At 38.1% G+C, this 24,312-nt stretch overlaps 1 protein-coding gene and 3 long non-coding RNA genes across 7 annotated transcripts in view; 1 reads left to right on the top strand and 3 right to left on the bottom strand.

The window, feature by feature from the left end:
* Nucleotides 1-16,996, top strand: part of LOC124368801 (protein ABHD11-like) — a 63,424-nt gene extending 46,428 nt beyond the window's left edge. For 3 of the 4 annotated variants that reach the window (XM_046826183.1, XM_046826184.1, XM_046826185.1), the window contains exon 6: nt 16,249-16,996. In XM_046826183.1, the coding sequence (XP_046682139.1) occupies nt 16,249-16,402 (154 nt within the window). In that variant the 3' untranslated portion in view covers nt 16,403-16,996. Of the gene's footprint in view, nt 1-4,876; nt 5,068-16,248 lie in introns of all 4 variants that reach the window. The other variant, XM_046826186.1, reaches the window with a different exon arrangement.
* LOC124368805 lies at nt 7,472-7,983 on the bottom strand. Its single transcript, XR_006923007.1, has 2 exons — nt 7,855-7,983; nt 7,472-7,533 (listed from the first exon to the last, which is right to left on the bottom strand). It is a non-coding gene; the product is annotated as an uncharacterized LOC124368805 (long non-coding RNA).
* Nucleotides 9,744-10,292, bottom strand: LOC124368802. Its single transcript, XR_006923005.1, has 2 exons — nt 10,127-10,292; nt 9,744-9,805 (listed from the first exon to the last, which is right to left on the bottom strand). It is a non-coding gene; the product is annotated as an uncharacterized LOC124368802 (long non-coding RNA).
* Nucleotides 11,549-12,097, bottom strand: LOC124368803. The gene is made up of 2 exons (XR_006923006.1): nt 11,932-12,097; nt 11,549-11,610 (listed from the first exon to the last, which is right to left on the bottom strand). It is a non-coding gene; the product is annotated as an uncharacterized LOC124368803 (long non-coding RNA).
* Nucleotides 16,997-24,312: the final 7,316 nt, after the last annotated feature.

Below are 24,312 nucleotides of genomic sequence, written 5' to 3'. Positions count from 1 at the left end.
GTCCGTGAGGTCCGAATATGTGATATTCCGTTTCCATCGAATCCTACAGGGTCAAAAGAAGTAGCAATCCAGTAAATTTGGTAAAATTAAATCGTCCGATAGGGCCGAAACGGAAGCATTCCGTCAGCGCTGAATTATTAAGGAGCAGTCCAGTCCGGTAACTCAGAATAAATACGTAACAGTTCGCTAACTCCGAATTGAGATTTGTCCGCCAAGTCCGAATATGAGTCTGTGTGTGAACGTAGAATATTAGACTCGCCCCCAAGCGGAGGGGTATATGCGCAGCATGACAATATGAATTTGTTAATGTATGAAATACAAGAAAGCTAATAGTAGAAGCTTGCAAAAACCTAATAATAAATTTTAAAACTTAAATACACTTTAAAATATGAATAATTAATAATGTATATTTATAGCACATATGCAACATGTTGTTTTTGTGCTTGTGAAAATAAACTTAATAAATTTACAGGTTTTAACAGGCAATTCTATAATAATTCTTATAACTAAAGTAGTCATATCTACTAAGTAAGTGCTGGTACGAATCTCACTTAGGTAATAAAAAAACCACAAAAAATATAAATATAGAATAATAATTATTGAACATACTATTTTGGTGTTTTTTAATAGCTGCTTGGATGTAAGAAATACTCAATCAGTTTGTATCTTAGAAAAGATAATTTGAGCAAATTATTAGTTTCCCTTTTACATTTACAATATTATTCTTCATAACAATGCATAAATACTTCCCTAGTGGAGTGATTGATTCTTGAAAGAAAGCATTAGCTGATACTGAGCAAATTTTGTACAGCTGTAAACGGGTCTGATTTTATGAAGGAAACAGGATTTTTCCGGACATTTGCCATCGTTCAGTGAAACAAGAAATCAGTAACACTACGTCTGACTTTATAAACTAAATTAACTTGAATATCGTTAATTTATAGCTCAGGTTATTGTAGGTAAAGGTAAACCACAAAAGTAAACGTAACTTAACACTTAATGAACATTGGTAAGTCAACAATCAAAGTACGAATTAATATTTAGTACTTATAAATAAATCTTTATCCATAAACTAAATTTACTGCAAATCATGTTCACTTCAGTCACTCTTGGGTCGGTTTCTATCTAAGCTTATCCACAATGACACTGTCGTTTATGGTGTCCTCATGGTTGACTTGTCTCAGAATGTCATGTTTTATACTGAGCAAGACCAAAATGTTTAGCCTTTTTTCTGGCAGAGATCCAAAGTCCGTTCTTGATCAGCTTCAGCATAGAGAATGATCTTTCTGCCAAGCAATTAGTCACCATCATGGAAAGATACATTCTTAACGCCACTTCTACGTTAGGAAAGCAATCTTTTACATTGTTTTCTGACATAATTTGTACATACACATTGCTTCACTTTTATCATATTCATTTAAAGCTAGTTGGAAAAATTCTTGAATTGTAAAACTTTGTTGTCCAATTCTTCGTCTAGATTATCATTGTAGCTGTCTACTAATGCTTTGCTTGCTGCTAACACCTCATCATTAGAGAGCATGTCCAATTTTTAAGGGGCACAAATCTCAGAAACTCCTCGAACTTCCCCATTTATCTTGAATCAGGCTTCTCAAAGATTTCAACAATGATGGGGCTGTGTTCACGTTGATTCTAAGGTTTTGTAAAGATCCACTAGTTTTATTAACCTGACCCAAAATATCGTCCCAAAAGGCGGCATACAGCCTTGTCTTCAACATGTTCATTTTTCTAACTAAACCCAAAGCAGCCACCAACATGAACCTTTGCCCGCACTCACAAAGGTGCGGCATTCGCTGCTCGTGCCGGTGAGATATACTTCTAATGTACGCTAACTCGCTGCTCTGCTCCCAATGTCACCACACACTAACTCTGTACATTCAAAATCATGATCTTGTATCAAGTATGTACGTACAACGTACTACGATAATAAAACATGACCAGTGACATTGTAATTGTGGTGTGGGCCCCACATTGCATAGCATTTAAGCATAGATGGCTTAGACGCACGCCTATGTCTAAATCCGGCCTCCATGTAGTATAGTTACTCGGATAGTATATCTTTAAAAAGTTAATATATTTGTCGCTTTATGGTGTATGTAGTTACATTGTTATGTTACTATGTGTAAGAGTTTATTATACCAATAGGATTTTTTTAAATTATTAAATGATCAGAAGATTTGAGCAGAAATGTTTCAAAGCAATGGCTGTTCCTAATAAACCGATTTCATAACGGGAATATGTCGTCCAAAATATCTCCCAACTACTATTTTAGTCGGTCAAGTAAATCTATTTTCAGAAAAGTGATCAGTACCGTGAGAACTCCGGTGGGGGGAGGGAGAGTGGCAGCATAACTTCTGCTCTTGCCTCCGTTCGGAGTTCATCGCCTTTTCCCTCTTTCAAATCAAACTCTTTCCACTAATACTTGATTACTACTTAAAACTCAATAAGTCTTTTTTGTCACACTTCAATTATTTATCATACAATATTAGAACTCTGCATGTTGTGTTTAAAGAGCGATGATTTTCATATCAAGTTTAGAAATGATTAAAGCTGTCTAATACTCATATTTTTATTTGGACCTGAGGCAAGGCAAGACGTTTTGGACAACAAATGTGCACTCATACACTATTTACTTGTAATTTTATGTGTGAACTTAAAATCACTAGTTGTTTAGTTTTAAAAAGGAAAAGAAAGAAATCAAATACTTTTCTGTTGTATGAATTATATACTATTCTTCTGAAATAATTCTTCGTCTTGTAAAGGATCAAAGAACAATGCTCTATGTCACAGTTACCAAACTATATCATAGATAGACTAATTCCAAAAATGTAATATAGTATTGAAAATAAGAGATATATGCTTATTATGAATAAATGTGTGCGTATTGTAAGTTTTTTTCTATTTTCGTTATCTCAAGCCTTACGTTACTATGAAATCAATAATTGGAGCTACTTGGAGGTGAGTGATCACCGTGCTTAGCTTTTGCGGGGTCTGGAAAAGATATTCGGCTAGGTCCTGTCATGTCCCACCACCACGCTCGACTCCGTCCCTTCAAATAGCCGTGTGGTGAGGCCCAACCCTGAGGACCCGTACCTCGGTAAAAGTGTCTAAAAAACGGTCCCAGTGCAAGCATAGTCATCACGTAATACAATAACTCAGGTACATTTCTCCTGAACATTCACCACAGTTCAACCCACCCTTTAGGTGTGTCATCACGTAATACAATAATGGTGAGCATTTCCGATCGGTACTTCCCAACCTCAGATCATGTCGCAGGTCCTCCAACATCACGTTTAAAGAAGGGGTAAAGTATCGATTGGAAATGTTGCTGACCATCAGTGCGGGATTCAGTGGTGCTTTAGGCAACATCCCCACTTCTGGCTAAAAAAGAAAAACATCCCTCAAGATAGTACCCAAATTCCAGCTCAGAACACAAGAGCGCTCTGTGTGTGAGTTAACATTCCTTATTTCTAAGAACACAGGGGCTAAATTCCTTATGTCCCACAGGGTTAACTGCATCTTTTCTTTGCAGTGTGATTTTTTTCACTTTTTTAGCCTATGAGAACAATTTTAAATTTCAAGCAATTTTAAAAGCTTATATTTGGTTGTAAAATTGTGAGATAAACCTCATTTTAAAGGGAAAAAATACGCACACAAACGCTTTTTAAAACTTTTAGGTATATTCGTCTAATACCCCACATTGGTTTCTTGGGGGCATTGAACTTTCATAGACAGAGATTCGTTTTTTGATTGTTTTCTGTAAAGTAACTAATGAAAATCTTCACACTATTTTGTCAAGTAATACTGACTAGCAAGTACCAATTACCAGATATATTCTAAATTAAGCGACTATTGAACTGGAGTTATGTGATTCTAATCTATCTGGACTCTCCCTCAGTGGCCGTTATTCCAATAGAAGGCAAACTTTTGGATTAGACATGAACCAAAATTACATGGGTTTTAATTAAAAAAACTTCTTTTGTTAATTCATTGTTAACAAATCAAGAATATGTCATTTCCTTTAGTTATTTTTCATACACATACTTTTAAACATTTATATAATTATTTTCAGTCATTATTTTTTGTACCTGATTGTAAGAAATGCCTAAATTACGTATCAAATGTCAATATTAATTGGACTGTAAAAACCTATTTGTATTTGTCCTGTGTACAAAAATTAAATTGAAAAAGATCTGTGACCAGATTTATTTTATTTTAAAATATATCCTCATGGGGTCATGTTTGTCAAGTGTTACCATGAAAGTGATTAAAATACTGTTTACACAGGCTGAAACCCAACGGCCATGGTCAGTCACGTGAATCGATATCACCTGAAGTCTGAAGTCTATCACCAATATGACGCCTAGTCTCTTGTCCACGCGCGCCTAAACGATGTGTCCATCACGGACAGAAAAATAAATCGTTACTTATTAAGTGATTCATGTTTTGCGTTATTCAAGATAATGTTACTTTTTCCAATTTGATTAAATAAGGAATTTTGATCCTTTTTTTCATTAAGGATTACCAAGCTTGCCGAACTGTAGAACGCCGGATTAACGGAATTTTACTATACTACAGAGTGCATGGCATTTACTTACATTATATTCAATTAAACTGTATCTTCAAACTGGCTTCTTATTAAAGTTTTCGTTGAAGACTTTGACACAATTCATCGACCAAAACTAAATCAACATGTTGTTTTCTTCTTCATATGCATATACTGCTCCAATATGCTTACTGTGTACTTTGAATTTAGAAAAAACTATGTTAGATGAATCGAGTTGATTTAATTCTGAGATACAAAATCTATATCAACATTAAATTAAAGACTAATGACATACATCTCAAATGTTTCCAGCCTCTCTTGCACCAAGCTCACATTCGACTCGTGGCAATTAACAGTGCCCAGCAAAGGAGACACCCTCACCTAACATTTTCCTCGCCTCGCTTCGCTCTCGCCTCCTATCAATGAGCAGGTGGCGTATTTACAAACCCTAAGTAGTCTCAGTGCAGGCTTGGCCGAGTCATGGAAAAGACGCCCGAATTCAGGTTCGTGCTCGCTAGGTTCGGACCCACCGAGTTAAGGCGGAGATTCATTAACGAGTTTTCGCATGAAAGCCATTCAAATTGGATAAGGAAAAGGTATGAAAATATAGAACGTCTATTGTTCAGAAAAGATTTAGTTTGCCAGCATTCCAGTTTAAATAAAGCGCCAATTAAAAAACATAGTGCAAGGCTTATAAACAAGTAGTGCAAAGAATATATAATTTCTAAATTTAAAAGAGTTAACAAAATACTATAACAAATTGTTTAAACCTCAAGGAAAGTCTCAACCATGTTATAAGTGTAAATTTTGATCTCACCCATTTTGTCAATGTTGCTTAAGCATTTTAAACTCTCATTTTATGTGTGGAATAAACCCAGTTGCTGCTAAATCCATCACAAAATTTCAATCATTGAATCATCCGATAAGGACTGAAATTTTAACCAACTTGGCCAATGCTTAGGTGAATCCAACTTTGAGACAAATTATTCACATATACAGTTGGAGGAAACGCTATTTTGGAGACAGAGATTCAGAAACGTTTTTGAAACCTGTAAAAACAGAAAAGGTTTATCTTAACTAAAAAAATAAACTTTGTACTCTTTATATTAATTTTAATGAAGTGTTTATATTTATTTGTGGGCTCTAGGGATATCCCTCCCAAAATGGAATATTCATTTACTGTATTTCTTCAGATGGAAATGTAATTTTATAATGATTTGTGTCATTGTTTCTTATAATTTGGATTATATTTTATGCTTATTCAGAATTATTCGTAGACTAGCAAAGGTCTAACTTGGAATATTGTATGCGGAAGTTCTTTATCTTGATAAATATTCTTTTTGCCATAAATATATTCATATATTCATTAATATATATTCTTTTTTGATATTCATATTTATATATTTCATATTTTGATTTTCCAACATTTTGCTTAGCTTATATATTTTGACTCCAAGCCAATCAGAATAACTTCCTAGGTTTCAAAATATTGTAATTTTTATTTCACCTTAGACTTTAAACTATAGATGAGCCGCTTTGAAAGCAACCTGCGCGTAGGGGGAGGGAGGGGCAGGAGTTCGGCCACGCCTACCACCACCCCCTCTTTCACTGCTAGATTTATTTCCTTTACAAGGCCCAAGTGGGAACCGAGTGCTCATATTCATTTAAAGCTAATTGGAAAAATTCTTGAATTGTAAAACTTTATTGCCCAATTCTTCGTCTAGATCATCATTGTAGCATTGTATGGAATAACAATTATTAATATTATATATTATTATTTATGTTAAGAACAGTCCATTGCATCTATTTAATATGTTAGTATAATTAAGAAGTATTTTAACAAATGTTTACTGTTAACAGCTGTTGTTGTTATTACTGGATTTGTAAAACAGCTGTTACGTAACACATACCCTACCAGTGGTAAAGTGGCGACTGAGGAGTGGTTGGTGAGGAATGTGGAGGGGGAAGTGAGTCCGCGCTTCTGCTCCCTCTCCACATCTCTCTCACTCCCCCACCCCCCTGTTCACTTAACAGGTCCCTTCAAAGCAGTTCATCTATAATAAGAAAAACTCACTACAAGACCGTCCTCTGCAGGGCTAGACGTCTGGTTAAGGAGAAGATGCTCACATTTGCCTGGAATAGGGTTTGCTACTGCTGAACTTTAGTATACTTGGCCCTCAACTCCAATATTCATCAACGATCATCTCACACCTCACTACAAGGCCGACCTCTGCAGGGCTAGACGTCTGGTTAAGGAAGAAGATGATCACATTTGCCTGTAATAGGGTTTGCTACTGCTGAACTTTAGTATACTTGGCCCTCAACTCCAATATTCGTCAACCCAACGATCATCTCACACCTCACTACAAGGTCGTCCTCTGCAGGGCTAGACGTCTGGTTAAGGATAAGATGCTCACATTTGCCTTGAAAAGGGTTTGCTACTGCTGAACTTTAGTATACTTGGACCTCGATTCCAGTATTCGTCAACCCAACGATCATCTCACACCTCACTACAAGGCCATCCTCTGCACACCTCATTACAAGGCCATCCTCTGCAGGGCTAGACGTCTGGTTAAGGAGAAGATGCTCACATTTGCCTTAAAAAGGGTTTGCTACTGCTGAACTTTAGTATACTTGGCCCTCAACTCAATTATTCGTCAACCCAACGATCATCTCACACCTCACTACAAGGCCATCCTCTGCAGGGCTAGACGTCTGGTTAAGGAGAAGATGCTCACATTTGCCTTAAAAAGGGTTTGCTACTGCTGAACTTTAGTATATTTGGCCCTCAACTCCAATATTCGTCAACCCAACGATCATCTCACACCTCACTACAAGGCCGTCCTCTGCAGGGCTAGGCGTCTGGTAAGGAAGAAGATGCTCACCTTTGCCTGGAATAGGGTTTGCTACTGCTGAACTTTAGTATACTTGGCCCTCAACTCCAATATTCATCAACGATCATCTCACACCTCACTACAAGGCCGTCCTCTGCAGGGCTAGACATCTGGTTAAGGAGAAGATGCTCACATTTGCCTGGAATAGGGTTTGCTACTGCTGAACTTTAGGATACTTGGCCCTCAACTCCAATAGTCATCAACCCAACGATCATCTCACACCTCACTACAAGGTCGTCCTCTGCAGGGCTAGACAACTGGTTAAGGAGAAGATGCTCACATTTGCCTGGAATAGGGTTTGCTACTGCTGAACTTTAGTATACTTGGCCCTCGATTCCAATATTTGTCAACCCAACGATCATCTCACACCTCATTACAAGGCCATCCTCTGCACACCTCACTACAAGGCCGTCCTCTGCAGGGCTAGACATCTGGTTAAGGAGAAGATGCTCACATTTGCCTGGAATAGGGTTTGCTACTGCTGAACTTTAGGATACTTGGCCCTCAACTCCAATAGTCATCAACCCAACGATCATCTCACACCTCACTACAAGGTCGTCCTCTGCAGGGCTAGACATCTGGTTAAGGAGAAGATGCTCACATTTGCCTGGAATAGGGTTTGCTACTGCTGAACTTTAGTATACTTGGCCCTCGATTCCAATATTTGTCAACCAACGATCATCTCACACCTCATTACAAGGCCATCCTCTGCACACCTCACTACAAGGCCGTCCTCTGCAGGGCTAGACATCTGGTTAAGGAGAAGATGCTCACATTTGCCTGGAATAGGGTTTGCTACTGCTGAACTTTAGGATACTTGGCCCTCAACTCCAATAGTCATCAACCCAACGATCATCTCACACCTCACTACAAGGCCGTCCTCTGCAGGGCTAGACATCTGGTTAAGGAGAAGATGCTCACATTTGCCTGGAATAGGGTTTGCTACTGCTGAACTTTAGTATACTTGGCCCTCGATTCCAATATTTGTCAACCCAACGATCATCTCACACCTCATTACAAGGCCATCCTCTGCACACCTCACTACAAGGCCGTCCTCTGCAGGGCTAGACATCTGGTTAAGGAGAAGATGCTCACATTTGCCTGGAATAGGGTTTGCTACTGCTGAACTTTAGGATACTTGGCCCTCAACTCCAATAGTCATCAACCTAACGATCATCTCACACCTCACTACAAGGTCGTCCTCTGCAGGGCTAGACATCTGGTTAAGGAGAAGATGCTCACATTTGCCTTAAAAAGGGTTTGCTACTGCTGAACTTTAGTATACTTGGCCCTCGATTCCAATATTTGTCAACCCAACGATCATCTCACATCTCACTACAAGGCCATCCTCTGCAGGGCTAGACGTCTGGTTAAGGAGAAGATGCTCACATTTGCCTTGAAAAGGGTTTGCTACTGCTGAACTTTAGTATACTTGGCCCTCAACTCCAATATTCGTCAACCCAACGATCACCTCACACCTCACTACAAGGCCGTCCTCTGCAGGGCTAGACGTCTGGTAAGGAAGAAGATGCTCACATTTGCCTGGAATAGGGTTTGCTACTGCTGAACTTTAGTATACTTGGCCCTCAATTCCAATATTCGTCAACCCAACGATCATCTCACACCTCACTACAAGGCCGTCCTCTGCAGGGCTAGACGTCTGGTTAAGGAGAAGATGCTCACATTTGCCTGGAATAGGGTTTGTTACTGCTGAACTTTAGTATACTTGGCCCTCAACTCCAATATTCGTCAACCTAACGATCATCTCACACCTCACTACAATGCAGTCCTCTGCAGGGCTAGACGTCTGGTTGAGGAGAAGATGCTCACCTTTGCCTGGAATAGGGTTTGCTACTGCTGAACTTTAGTATACTTGGCCCTCAACTCCAATAGTCAACGATCATCTCACACCTCACTACAATGCCATCCTCTGCAGGGCTAGACGTCTGGTTGAGGAGAAGATCCTCACCTTTGCCTGGAGTAGGGTTTGCTACTGCTGAACTGTAGTATACTTGGCCCTCAACTCCAATATTCGTCAACCCAACGATCATCTCACACCTCACTACAAGGCCGTCCTCTGCAGGGCTAGTCGTCAGGTTAAGGAGAAGATGCTCACATTTGCCTGGAATAGGGTTTGCTACTGCTGAACTTTAGTATACTTGGCCCTCAACTCCTATATTCGTCAACCCAACGATCATCTCACACCTCACTACAAGGCCGTCCTCTGCAGGGCTAGGCGTCTGGTAAGGAAGAAGATGCTCACATTTGCCTGGAATAGGGTTTGCTACTGCTGAACTTTAGTATACTTGGCCCTCAACTCCAATATTCATCAACGATCATCTCACACCTCACTACAAGGCCGTCCTCTGCAGGGCTAGACATCTGGTTAAGGAGAAGATGCTCACATTTGCCTGGAATAGGGTTTGCTACTGCTGAACTTTAGGATACTTGGCCCTCAACTCCAATAGTCATCAACCCAACGATCATCTCACACCTCACTACAAGGTCGTCCTCTGCAGGGCTAGACAACTGGTTAAGGAGAAGATGCTCACATTTGCCTTGAAAAGGGTTTGCTACTGCTGAACTTTAGTATACTTGGCCCTCGATTCCAATATTTGTCAACCCAACGATCATCTCACACCTCATTACAAGGCCATCCTCTGCACACCTCACTACAAGGCCGTCCTCTGCAGGGCTAGACATCTGGTTAAGGAGAAGATGCTCACATTTGCCTGGAATAGGGTTTGCTACTGCTGAACTTTAGGATACTTGGCCCTCAACTCCAATAGTCATCAACCCAACGATCATCTCACACCTCACTACAAGGTCGTCCTCTGCAGGGCTAGACATCTGGTTAAGGAGAAGATGCTCACATTTGCCTTAAAAAGGGTTTGCTACTGCTGAACTTTAGTATACTTGGCCCTCGATTCCAATATTTGTCAACCCAACGATCATCTCACATCTCACTACAAGGCCATCCTCTGCAGGGCTAGACGTCTGGTTAAGGAGAAGATGCTCACATTTGCCTTGAAAAGGGTTTGCTACTGCTGAACTTTTGTATACTTGGCCCTCAACTCCAATATTCGTCAACCCAACGATCACCTCACACCTCACTACAAGGCCGTCCTCTGCAGGGCTAGACGTCTGGTAAGGAAGAAGATGCTCACATTTGCCTGGAATAGGGTTTGCTACTGCTGAACTTTAGTATACTTGGCCCTCAATTCCAATATTCGTCAACCCAACGATCATCTCACACCTCACTACAAGGCCGTCCTCTGCAGGGCTAGACGTCTGGTTAAGGAGAAGATGCTCACATTTGCCTGGAATAGGGTTTGTTACTGCTGAACTTTAGTATACTTGGCCCTCAACTCCAATATTCGTCAACCTAACGATCATCTCACACCTCACTACAATGCAGTCCTCTGCAGGGCTAGACGTCTGGTTGAGGAGAAGATGCTCACCTTTGCCTGGAATAGGGTTTGCTACTGCTGAACTTTAGTATACTTGGCCCTCAACTCCAATAGTCAACGATCATCTCACACCTCACTACAATGCCATCCTCTGCAGGGCTAGACGTCTGGTTGAGGAGAAGATCCTCACCTTTGCCTGGAGTAGGGTTTGCTACTGCTGAACTGTAGTATACTTGGCCCTCAACTCCTATATTCGTCAACCCAACGATCATCTCACACCTCACTACAAGGCCATCCTCTGCACACCTCATTACAAGGCCATCCTCTGCAGGGCTAGACGTCTGGTTAAGGAGAAGATGCTCACATTTGCCTTAAAAAGGGTTTGCTACTGCTGAACTTTAGTATACTTGGCCCTCAACTCAATTATTCGTCAACCCAACGATCATCTCACACCTCACTACAAGGCCATCCTCTGCAGGGCTAGACGTCTGGTTAAGGAGAAGATGCTCACATTTGCCTTAAAAAGGGTTTGCTACTGCTGAACTTTAGTATATTTGGCCCTCAACTCCAATATTCGTCAACCCAACGATCATCTCACACCTCACTACAAGGCCGTCCTCTGCAGGGCTAGGCGTCTGGTAAGGAAGAAGATGCTCACATTTGCCTGGAATAGGGTTTGCTACTGCTGAACTTTAGTATACTTGGCCCTCAACTCCAATATTCATCAACGATCATCTCACACCTCACTACAAGGCCGTCCTCTGCAGGGCTAGACATCTGGTTAAGGAGAAGATGCTCACATTTGCCTGGAATAGGGTTTGCTACTGCTGAACTTTAGGATACTTGGCCCTCAACTCCAATAGTCATCAACCCAACGATCATCTCACACCTCACTACAAGGTCGTCCTCTGCAGGGCTAGACAACTGGTTAAGGAGAAGATGCTCACATTTGCCTTGAAAAGGGTTTGCTACTGCTGAACTTTAGTATACTTGGCCCTCGATTCCAATATTTGTCAACCCAACGATCATCTCACACCTCATTACAAGGCCATCCTCTGCACACCTCACTACAAGGCCGTCCTCTGCAGGGCTAGACATCTGGTTAAGGAGAAGATGCTCACATTTGCCTGGAATAGGGTTTGCTACTGCTGAACTTTAGGATACTTGGCCCTCAACTCCAATAGTCATCAACCCAACGATCATCTCACACCTCACTACAAGGTCGTCCTCTGCAGGGCTAGACATCTGGTTAAGGAGAAGATGCTCACATTTGCCTTAAAAAGGGTTTGCTACTGCTGAACTTTAGTATACTTGGCCCTCGATTCCAATATTTGTCAACCCAACGATCATCTCACATCTCACTACAAGGCCATCCTCTGCAGGGCTAGACGTCTGGTTAAGGAGAAGATGCTCACATTTGCCTTGAAAAGGGTTTGCTACTGCTGAACTTTTGTATACTTGGCCCTCAACTCCAATATTCGTCAACCCAACGATCACCTCACACCTCACTACAAGGCCGTCCTCTGCAGGGCTAGACGTCTGGTAAGGAAGAAGATGCTCACATTTGCCTGGAATAGGGTTTGCTACTGCTGAACTTTAGTATACTTGGCCCTCAATTCCAATATTCGTCAACCCAACGATCATCTCACACCTCACTACAAGGCCGTCCTCTGCAGGGCTAGACGTCTGGTTAAGGAGAAGATGCTCACATTTGCCTGGAATAGGGTTTGTTACTGCTGAACTTTAGTATACTTGGCCCTCAACTCCAATATTCGTCAACCTAACGATCATCTCACACCTCACTACAATGCAGTCCTCTGCAGGGCTAGACGTCTGGTTGAGGAGAAGATGCTCACCTTTGCCTGGAATAGGGTTTGCTACTGCTGAACTTTAGTATACTTGGCCCTCAACTCCAATAGTCAACGATCATCTCACACCTCACTACAATGCCATCCTCTGCAGGGCTAGACGTCTGGTTGAGGAGAAGATCCTCACCTTTGCCTGGAGTAGGGTTTGCTACTGCTGAACTGTAGTATACTTGGCCCTCAACTCCTATATTCGTCAACCCAACGATCATCTCACACCTCACTACAAGGCCGTCCTCTGCAGGGCTAGTCGTCAGGTTAAGGAGAAGATGCTCACATTTGCCTGGAATAGGGTTTGCTACTGCTGAACTTTAGTATACTTGGCCCTCAACTCCTATATTCGTCAACCCAACGATCATCTCACACCTCACTACAAGGCCGTCCTCTGCAGGGCTAGTCGTCTGGTTAAGGAGAAGAGGCTCACATTTGCCTGGAATAGGAATTACTGAATGTTAAGAATGGGTCTAAACCCAATTGCTCAGTTACTCTCCTCTTGACGATCTGGAAACACTGGTGAAGTGTTGAAAACAATTTAAACTAGGTCCCTTCAAACTAATTTATTGTAATCTCCATTTGCAGATGGAGGAATTTAGCTGCACACACGAAACCCAAATACTACCCTTTCAACAAATAAACACTATCTGTTTTGCGGGTCGTGTTTATCGATAGCCAGGTGGAGAAGTGCATGGCTGAGATTCTCCTGAATTTGACTATTTCTCTTCTAAAATCTTAAAAAGCAATATTATATATTTTCTTCCTCTTCTCAAACATCTATTCAATCTTTGCCTGACCTCTGGAATTTTTCCCGAAACTAGACTATCTCCTTGCGTAGTGTAATTGGTAAAGTACTTGGGAAATGTGTAAAAACAATGTTAAACTTAATTAAAATCTGAAAACCCTATATCAGAATAATAATTTGGTTTCAGACAGGGAACAAACACCTCATACGCCTTTTTCAAAATTGATAAATATATAATAAATTTATTAAATGAAAATTTTAAAATTCTCTTAGTTTTCTTGGACTTAATTAAAGCCTTTCATTCAATTGAAAGAATTTTATTGATTAAGAAATTACAGTATGTTGTACGAGGAATTGCATTAACAATGAATGTTAGTAAAACAAAATATTTACTAATCGCATTGAGGAATGTGAGCAAGAGCCACTCGCGAAGCTGCAATTAGTGCTTCACCCGCGGAGCTGCAATTAGTGCTTCACTTGTTCTACAACTCAGCTAAAACCGTATGTCACTGGTGCTCTATTGACAGGGTGGACCATTAATTATTTCAAATCTAAACTTTAAAAAAAAATTATTTACATGTTTCATCAGTTGGGGCAAATCTTAAATTATAATTAATTGAAAACTGTATTTCGCATATGTTCAGTCTATTTTACAGTATGTAATCATAGCGGTGGAGGGGCTTTCAAAGTAGGCATTGATCCATTAAATGTTATTCAGAAATCTATACTCAAGGTAGCTCTAAATAAGTAAACGTTTTTCATCCACTCAGTTGTTTACAGAATGTGATGATCTACACCCACCGGTACAGGGAGGCGGTTCTCGGTCAAACCAAGAGACTTGCGGGCCGAACTGACCGGTCGGTTCAAACGGTTGATTGCTGCCTGGCTGCGGATGGTCGACTCTGATAATGTTGAATCTCTCCTCACTCCTACATTTACTATAACTACTTTCAGCTTTCTTGCTGTCCTGTAACTCTTCATTTGCTTCCTTAGCTATTATTTGTTTATTATTTCCTTTCTTCATTATTATTATTTTATTTTGTGTGACTTGATGTATAACAGTTGTATTGTGTATTGTCTGTCATTAATATAATTATTTTAAATAGGAACTCTCCGCCACGCACAGACCTCTGCCTATGTGATGATATTTTCAAATAAAGACATAAAATTATAATTTTGGTATTATATTGAAAATAAAGAGTAATTTGATTAGTCTAACGTTAAGGCTGTTGTCAACTTTTTGCTGTTCGAGGTATTATGTAATAGAGTCAGTAAGATCAGCCATAGCTGTTCTCAGTCCTTTAATAAATTCATTTGGAATAGTAATTATAAGGTTTAATTCCATTAGATGAGCCAGAAGCCTTTTAACCCTTTCAGGGCCAGGACCAAATATGAGATGTTGCAAAAATTTTTTACATCTCATATCCCCTTGTGACTAGTCAAAAGTGCCAGGCTAAAATTGGCGATTTTGCAGTCTCTTAGATAAAAATTTATAATTTTTCATAAAAATTAGAGAATGACCTAAAAGTTGCACCAAATTACTCGTATAGATATATACTATCAACAAAAAAATATATTGATGTAGTTTTAAGTAATTTAAAATTTAAAAAAATGTTTTAATAGATTACATAAACAATTTTTATTTTTTTATTTTTTTTGCAAATAACTAAAAAAGAAAAAATAATTTTAATGTGGGAAGCTATTTTATTATATTGCACATTTAGAAAGGAACAACCATACAAAATTTTGTGTTATTTCTCTCATAAATAAATTGTTTATGACACATTTTGTATAAATACGCATAATTGTACTTCGCAACATTATATAAGTGTTAAAGCAACTGACTCTTACATTGCAAGAAACTTAAAATAAATATTCACATTATGGATGTACCGGTAAACAGATGATTGTAGGATCCATAAACAGTTTCAATACAGTTAAAAAACACTATTTACCATGAAATATTTACACAATTTTATTTGAAATTTATTTCCACTTTTTCTATTTACAAATGTGCTATTTACAATTTCACTCCCGTGAGATCGCAAATTGTCAGTCATTGTAACTAATATACACAATAGCTAAGCACGTAACAAAATAATTAAGAAGAATCCAGCATACAATGGTACAATTACCCTAAAGCATAAAGAATTAACAACAAAAGATTGAGTCAGCTGATAATGTCATGTGACAATTACGAAGTAAAAATGCATAGACCTCCAAAATAAAAATGATATTCATATTAATTATCTACAAATATACCAGGGAATAAAAAACATAAAACTTTAATCATTTGACGTTGTATTTATTTAAGAAAACTACTAATATCAAGGAGACTATAATATTGCCGCCTGGCGCTTTTCGCATATGTCACTGAGGGCAATATTTTGCCGCCTGGCCCGGAAAGGGTTAAATGTGATTTTTCTAGTATTTTTTAAAATGTAGGAATGATTGAGCTAGGGGAGGTAGTTTCCATCCCCTTTCTTTAATGTTTTATACATATCTTGGCTTCTTGGCAAGAGCTGCGAAGGACAAAAGTTTTTATTTAGATATAGATGATGATAGTGGTTAGAATTGCTAGAATTTACTACTACTGTCACAATGATGCTTTGTAAAAAATAAAATTAGTTTGTAAATGACACCTGTTGAAATGTTTGCTTAATGTGTGTGGAAGAAAATACGGATACTTGTATTGTTAAAACAATGCAGTGCAATTGTGTGTGTGCGTGCGTGTGTTTTATATGAAGCCAGAATTACGAAGGTTTTTATTTTTTAGGCCAGAGGATGAACCTCGTATCAAGAAGATCTTTCCGAAAGCAAATTTTAAGTACATTACAGGAGCTGGGCACTGGGTACATGCTGATAAACCCCAAGCTTTCATTCAGACTGTATCTGAATTCTTCAGAGAAGAAAAACATCATTATTCATAATATTATGGCATATATTATTTGTTGTTTGTATTAATATTACATACAAGTAGGTAATGAGACCTCTTTGTAATGTTAAATGTACTTTGGTCTTAATTATTCATAGAATTAATATTTTAGATGAGTTAGAATTGAATGTGTTATTGTTAAATCTCTGGTCACACGACAGAGATGTATTTGTTCCTAAAGTAAGGCACTGCCTGGTTAGTTTCTATAAATATTTATTTTCACAAACAGAAAGAAAGCGTATTGAAATATGTTCTAATCATGTAATCATCGTTTAATGTTCTACAAATCTTTGTTTGTAAGTCTACATTGTTCACAAACATTATAAACGCTTTAAAAATGAAATTTTACATATGTGACTATGTATTTGACTAGCTTACTTTGAAATTTAAGTTCACTTATAGCTTCGTTTTTTATTACGTACATGTTTTGATTTAGCGTATTTTGCTGTTACTAACTAATTTACAACTATTTTATTAGAGAAACAAGCTCAGTTACCAAACAGTGAATATCTGTGATTTTATCACCAAAACTGTGATACCTGTTAAGTGTTTTTAATAAATTTTATATTAAAAGTTGTGCGTTATAAAACTGTTTTCCTAATTTTGACCTATTTAGCAAGTTTTTAACTTAAAATCATCCGAATAAAGCCAAAGAAATGTTTGTATCAACTGTGGATAATTATTACAGGAAAATAATCAAGTAGCAGTCATCTATCAAATATTATTGGAATTTATTTTTTAGATGTGTAGTGCTATTCCGTTTGGTAAAGATACCCAAGAAAATCTTGTATTTTTTCCAAGCAACGGAATGGAAGTTTACAACTAGGCAAGGGATATAAAACTGATAAATAACAAATTAATGATGATTTATTATTCAAAAACCAATGAACTGATTTTTAGTTTACCCCAGAATATTTTATAAGTTAGTAACACCAACTGTTGCTAACTCCAGTAAGTTTTTTTTTTCAATTGGAATATTTTCCAATTTAAATTTGGTGTCATGACTGCTGCGTGAATTATAAAATGTTGAATACTGTTCAAAGGGAAACAATCGTAATCATTGATTGCGATTGTTTCTGTTGACTATCAGTATTCATATCAAATAAAATTATTTATTACCGTTGATCACATTTATGTATATGAAATAAGTCGTTGCCATATATTAAAGTGATAAAATGTAAAAGCTCAATAATACAATACGTTATAAAAATTATTAGTTATAAAATATAAAAGTGCAACTATGCGATAATATAATAACTCTGCTGTGGTTGTAATAGATTACTTAACAACCACAGCTTGTTTTTAAACAGAGTAAGAGACATCGCTTGAGAATACTTATTTAACTTTTTCAAAAAGTTTATACAGTTTACCTCAGGAAACAATTTTAGTTCATCTATAGGAAGATTATTGAGCTTATTTCTTGTATCATTTACATGTAGTTCTTGTCTGGTGGTGAATAAGTGTAGGTTAGATTTTGGGTGTACCATTACATGAAAAATATACAGATTGGTAATTGTCAATATCTGTAAGGGAATAAAACGCAATCAACGTTACTGCATTCTGATAGAAGGAATATGTCTTTTAAAGACATGTTCCCTTTATGGGGGCTGACAATTTAATTAAACTAAACAATTTTAACTTTTTCTTGGACTACCAAGTCGTCTGTCTGAAACTTTCCTAGTAACACGTATTTTAAAAATTACCATTTTTTAGTAACTCCTTGCATCAATTGAATGACTACGTGATAGCTGGTTATCTGCAGAAATTTTGCAGTTCTGATTTTGATACGGCTTATAGCATCAGAAGTTGCTATCATAAGTAGGCTACTCCACATACAACCATGACAATATTTTATTGCAAAACATACTATTGCAATTTACTGGTGGTACTGGGCTGATTATCATACCCTCGGGTCCTTACAAATGCAATTAACAGACTCCCACCACTTTTTTTTTTTTGTTTGTTTGTTCTCTTAGGACAAGAAGCTTATAAATTGCACTTAGTCCTGTAAGAACCTTTGCGCTGCTTCCGGAGTGATAGGATATTCAGGATGGGTAAGGTTAGGGATTGGGGCCGCCTCCTATCGAAATCCATGAGGAAGAATTAGGGCACTAATCTCAAAGTCATCCCGGAAGAAGGGGAGGCCAACTCTGAACCAGCCTCTCCAGTCAAAGCAGGCAGGGGGTGGCACACCCTTGTTGAGGCTAGCAAGAACCTCTGAGGTAAGGGAACAAACCCCACCAACTCCAACAGTCATCTTCCACAGTAGACTAGACCTATCGAATTGCCCATGAACCCCAGAATCTCAACATTTGCGGTTAGTGATGTGCCGCTACTGGACATCCATAAGGTTGCCCAGATTGAAGTGACATCGGTTTTTGCTGTGCCCAGTGTGAGTTCAACTGGAAGGTATAAACTAGCCAGAAGTGAACCCTGCTGGGAAATACTTGTGTTTAGTGCTGGTGCTAATTTAGTTGCTTTGTTTTCCTCTTTTTTAGTAGGTACTTTTAAGTGTGACAATGGTGTAGTCCTAATGGTTTCATTAACCGTTAAACTACAACACACGTACATACACCACGTTTTTACGTTAGTGGTGGTTAGGACTAACGTAAAAGTCTATAAATATAAAGGTCGGGTCACAGTCTTTCGGGTTCTCCCAGTTATCCCTGATACATGTAAAAATATGAATTGAGTCAAACAGTATAGTATTTAATATACAGGGTGGCTGGTCATCAGTGTTACAAAAATTTTTGAGTGAAATTACAAAGTAAATGAAGTGTAATGATGCATGTAAGAGGTTCCAAGTCAAAAGATTGGCTTCAAAAAGAATTATTTTAATTTTTTCTAAAATAACCATGTTTTTAAACATATTACAGCAATTTCTCAACTACCTGTAAACGGATTTGAGTAAATGACGTAATTTTCGTATTCTACACTAAATTTTGAATAGGAATAAGTGAAAATTTTAAAGGCTCAATAATAAAAACTCCATTGTTAATAGTTCCAAATTTTAAAATTTAAGTATCTGTTAAAAATAAAAAAACATTGGTCTATTGTATTTTTCTACACCCTGTATACAAGAGGGTAGCTAAATATTTTAAAAGCTGTGCCATTTTATAAAATAGCTTTCCAACCATACACTACACTATTGAAGTTTGAATCTGAATATGTTTGTTTCAGTGTTTTGAAATCTCCAAGAAAACACAAGGAACTTAAAAACTGTTCAAACTATAACTAAAACAAAAGTTTCACTGAATACATGCTTACTATTTGTTTAAAATCCTAACAAAATTTTGTTTTGAAATTCTTTAACATGTTAAGACAAAGAAAAAAAAACAAAAAAATTTTAACGTTAATTATTTTGTATTTATACAATTGTTATTATAATTGCATATGATTCAAAAATGCTTGATTATGCATGAAAATTTACCAAATGGGCTTATATTTAAAAAAATTTAATAACTGGTTAAAAAACTAAGTATACACACATTGTATTTATTCATTATAAAAGACAAGCAAGCAGTGAAAATACAGTATGATTACAATCATATCGATTTGAGAACACTCTCTACTTTATTTAATGTTCAAATTGTCCTCCATTTTCCCGAACACAGGCTCTTGCTCTTTTCCGAATGGCACGCACAGTAACCTTGTGAGACAACTCATCCTTCACTTTGTTTGCAGCGTCAAATTTACGGTTGTGCAAATCCACTTCGTTGGGAACGACTGTCTTGTACACCAGGCTCTTCATGTACCCCCAAACATAAAAGTCCATGGGGTTGAGATCCGGAGATCTGGGTGGCCAAGCAACAGTCCCTCCTCGCCCAATCCAAGTTGGATAGTTTTCATTCAACCACTGCCTTACATTGTTGGAAAAGTGAGGAGATGGGCCGTCGTGTTGAAAAATTAACTCTTCTCTTTGTTGTCGAGTGAGTTGATCTAGAAGTTGAGGCAAGTTATGTTGTAAAAAGTCAAGATACTTTTCTCCTGTTAAGCTTCCATCAATGACATAGGGTCCCGAGAAAATATCACCAACTACTCCCGCCCACACGTTTATTGTGAACCGATGCTGAAAAGATGATTCTCTCATAGCTCTATGATTTTCTGTAGCCCAAACATGCATGTTATGGGAGTTGAAAACACCCTCTCTTGTAAAACTGGCTTCATCTGTCCACAATATTTTTTTGAAAAAGTGATACTCTTCAATGTCTTTGTTTAGGAGCCATTGACAGAACGTTCTTCTCGATTCAAAGTCATTTGGTTCAAGTGATTGAACCAGGGTGAAATGGTACGGGTGAAACGTATTAGACTTCAAAACATTAGAAACTTTCCAACTAGAAAGGCCAGTAGCTGTAGCTAGCTGTCTAGTACTTAGTTCGGGATCATCCTCAACCCTCGCTAAAATATCTTCATCTGCATAAACATCAATATTAGGACCTACCTCTCTTTTCAACTTATGGAAAGATCCTGTTTCTGTTAAGCGCTGGTTGAGTCTGGAGAACACCTGTGAACTAGGAGTAACACGGTCAGGATAGCGAGCCCTGTACTCCCTCTGTGCCGCTCGCACATTACCATCGCACAGCCCGTAGATGAAGTGCATGTCAGCGTATTCGCGATTTGAGAAAGACATGGTTCTAGCATCACTGACAAAGAAGAACTGACTGACCACAATGTTTTATCTAAGCAGGTATTTGCTTGATCAGAAGATAAAAAATAACATGAAGAAGAAAACAGGAATAATCCATTTTATCTTATCATTATCTAATAGATAAGAATAATTCAAAATACCAGTGTTATTTTGATAGTTAGATAACCATTTATGGCCATGAAATGAATCCCTTTTTTGTTATAAATTGCCTTTTAACCGTTTTTCTGCACCCTGTGTTTTGGAGATTTCAAAACACTAAAACGAACATATGCAGATCTAAACCTCAATAGTGTAGTGTATGGTTGGAAAGCTTATAAAATGGCGCAGTTTTTTAAATATTTAGCTACCCTCTTGTATACAGGGTGTAGAAAAATACAATAGACCAATGTTTTTTTTTATTTTTAACAGATACTTAAATTTTAAAATTTGGAACTATTAACAATGGAGTTTTTATTATTGAGCCTTTAAAATTTTCACTTATTCCTATTCAAAATTTAATGTAGAATACGAAAATTACGTCATTTACTCAAATCCGTTTACAGGTAGTTGAGAAATTGCTGTAATATGTTTAAAACATGGTTATTTTAGAAAAAATTAAAATAATTCTTTTTGAAGCCAATCTTTTGACTTGGAACCTCTTACATGCATCATTACACTTCATTTACTTTGTAATTTCACTCAAAAATTTTTGTAACACTGATGACCAGCCACCCTGTATATAATAATACAACCTCTACCTCCCTACCTTTCCTACTCTGGGCTAAAAACCCATCCTGGTTAATAGGATTGAGGGAATTGTCAACCACTAGTGGCCAAAGGGTGATAGTACTCCTCGAGGGTAACCCTTTGTCCATTTGATCATGACTGACAATCCTTCCAACCTTACTGTGGTCATCCTGTATGGTGGAATCTGTGCTGCTCTCTTTATAAATTTGTAGGAGATGTTGCCGAATACACCTTCAATGTCTACAAACACTCTGATAGCCGTGTCTTTTGCCTCAATCGTGCCTTCTATTCTTCTGAATACGTTGTGCAAGGCTGTGGTTGTAGACGTAGATGTTTATTTTTTATATGATAAATTGATGTTTAAAAAAAGTTCACTTTCAATAAATTGATCAAGCACCTTCTCCGTGCCTTTCAGCATGAAAGAGCTAATACTGATTTGTCTCCAAAACTGGTAGGTTACTGCAATGCCTATCTGCCTTGGGTATGAAGATAGAGGGTTGTTCAATAAAGACTGAGACTGTGTCTATAAAACATTTATTATTTAATTCTGATCTACATCAAATTTTTCACCTTCAAAGTATTCCCCATTAAGTGAAATGCACTTGTCCCAGCGCCTTTGCCATGCCTGGAAAACGTTAGAGAAGCCATCCTTTGACATGTTCTTCAGGATCACCTCCAAAGCCTTTACTGCATCCTGTTCCGAATCAAAACGACGTCCCTTTAATTCCTTTTTTGCAATAGGAAACAAAAAAAGTCACAGGGCGCAAGGTTAGGACTATAAGGTGGGTGGGGCATGACCTTAATGTTTCGTTTGGCCAAATATTCTGTCACAACGTGTGCAATGTGAGGCCGCGCATTGTCGTGATGAAGTTTCCAGTTTCCTCGAAGTTCTGGACGCTTTCAAGAAATGTGATCATTCATTAATGTAGCCAAAACTTGTTTGTAATAGTCTCCATTGATTGTCTGTCCACGTGGAACTGAATGAGTGTACACCATTCCTTTATAGTCAAAAAAAGTAATGACCATTGCTTTGTTTGCAGATTTGGTTGCCCTAGCTTTCTTCGGGCGACCTTCATTTTTTTCTACCCACTCAGTGCTTTGGATTTTCATTGCAGGGTCATACTGATAAACCCAGGACTCATCAGCAGTGATTACACTCTTCCACCAATCCCTATCTTCTTCAACGAACCGCTTCCACTCAAGGCAAACATCGACACGGTTTTGTTTTTGTTCAGGTGTGAGTAAACGAGGGATCCAACGAGCACACACTCTAGACATGTTAAGATTGTCTTTTAAAATTGTGTGAGCACTACCTACCGATATGTCAAGGAGTTCAGCAATCTGTCTGACGGTCAGACGTCGGTCGGTTTTGATCATTGCCGCTGCTGCTGTATTGATGATTTCCTCAGTGAAAGCAGTAACTGGGGCACCATCTCCTCCCTGCAACTCTGGGTCCTCTCTTCCCTCCTTAAAATCTTTGAACCAGCGAAAACAGGAAGCACGAGACATTGCGTCATCCCCAAAAGCTTGCTTTATGTCTTCATAAGTGTTAGTCGCAGTTTTGTTGAGTCTAACACAAAACTTAATCGCATATCGTTGTTCACGCAAACTGGACATGATAAAACGTTGGAGGCGGCACTTACCAAGCTGATGTTCAAATGAGCACTGATGGCTTTGTGATAGAGATAAAGCAATTCAATGTCTGTTGGTAAACAATAGGGTCCAAAGGTATTGGGAAAAACCTGGCATCATGTCTTATCAGAGTAGTATGGGGAAATCCCGGGCCCAGTCTCAGTCTTTATTGAACAACCCTCGTACATTAGTTTTTCTCCACTTGCTGGAAATATAGTCATAGGGTACGACGAAGATGCATGCTGATCTTCTGAGCCTGACATTCGGCGTGCGTATAATCCCTTGTGTTAAGCTGGACCAGCCATAATACCCCTGTGCATACTGTCTGCGCCTAGCACTGTTCTTGTTCATAGGTTGATATGAGTGTATTTGATCATTTTCATTACATTATAATTTATATCGAAGATTTAATATTAAAGTTAGACTTAATCCTCCAATACAGGATAAGCTGATAAAAGATTATTTCAACAAGAACATTGTCGACGCCTGCTGGAGAAAGAAATCTTCCAAAATGGAAGAGTGCTGGTAAGTGTGTATAATGTAAAATTGGTATAGAATTGTAAAACACGTGTAACCTCACTTTTTAAAAAAAGTTTGAAGTCTAAAATTATTGCTTTGACATATTATATTTATACAGGGTGATTCATGAATGTTCTCCCCCACTTCTACCGCACATTGTACTAGTAAAAATAATGAAAAAATGTTATATAAACATAGGTCCGAAAACGCTTCGTTAGCGAGTTACAGCTAGCGAAAGATTTCGCCTGAATTCCTGGGTAAAGAGTAAAATAAAGCCATACTGAACTTTTGGAAAGGTTAATTAAGTAAGAAATATCGTGGATTCTTATGTATTTTTACCTGATAAAGCTAATAAAATAGGTTTCAGAACTGTACCTGTA

Source organism: Homalodisca vitripennis, chromosome X (genome assembly GCF_021130785.1).
Source record: "Homalodisca vitripennis isolate AUS2020 chromosome X, UT_GWSS_2.1, whole genome shotgun sequence".
NCBI lineage: Eukaryota > Metazoa > Arthropoda > Insecta > Hemiptera > Cicadellidae > Homalodisca > Homalodisca vitripennis.
The sequence above is the reverse complement of the archived record's forward strand: the minus strand, read 5'-3'. Positions and strand labels throughout refer to the sequence as shown.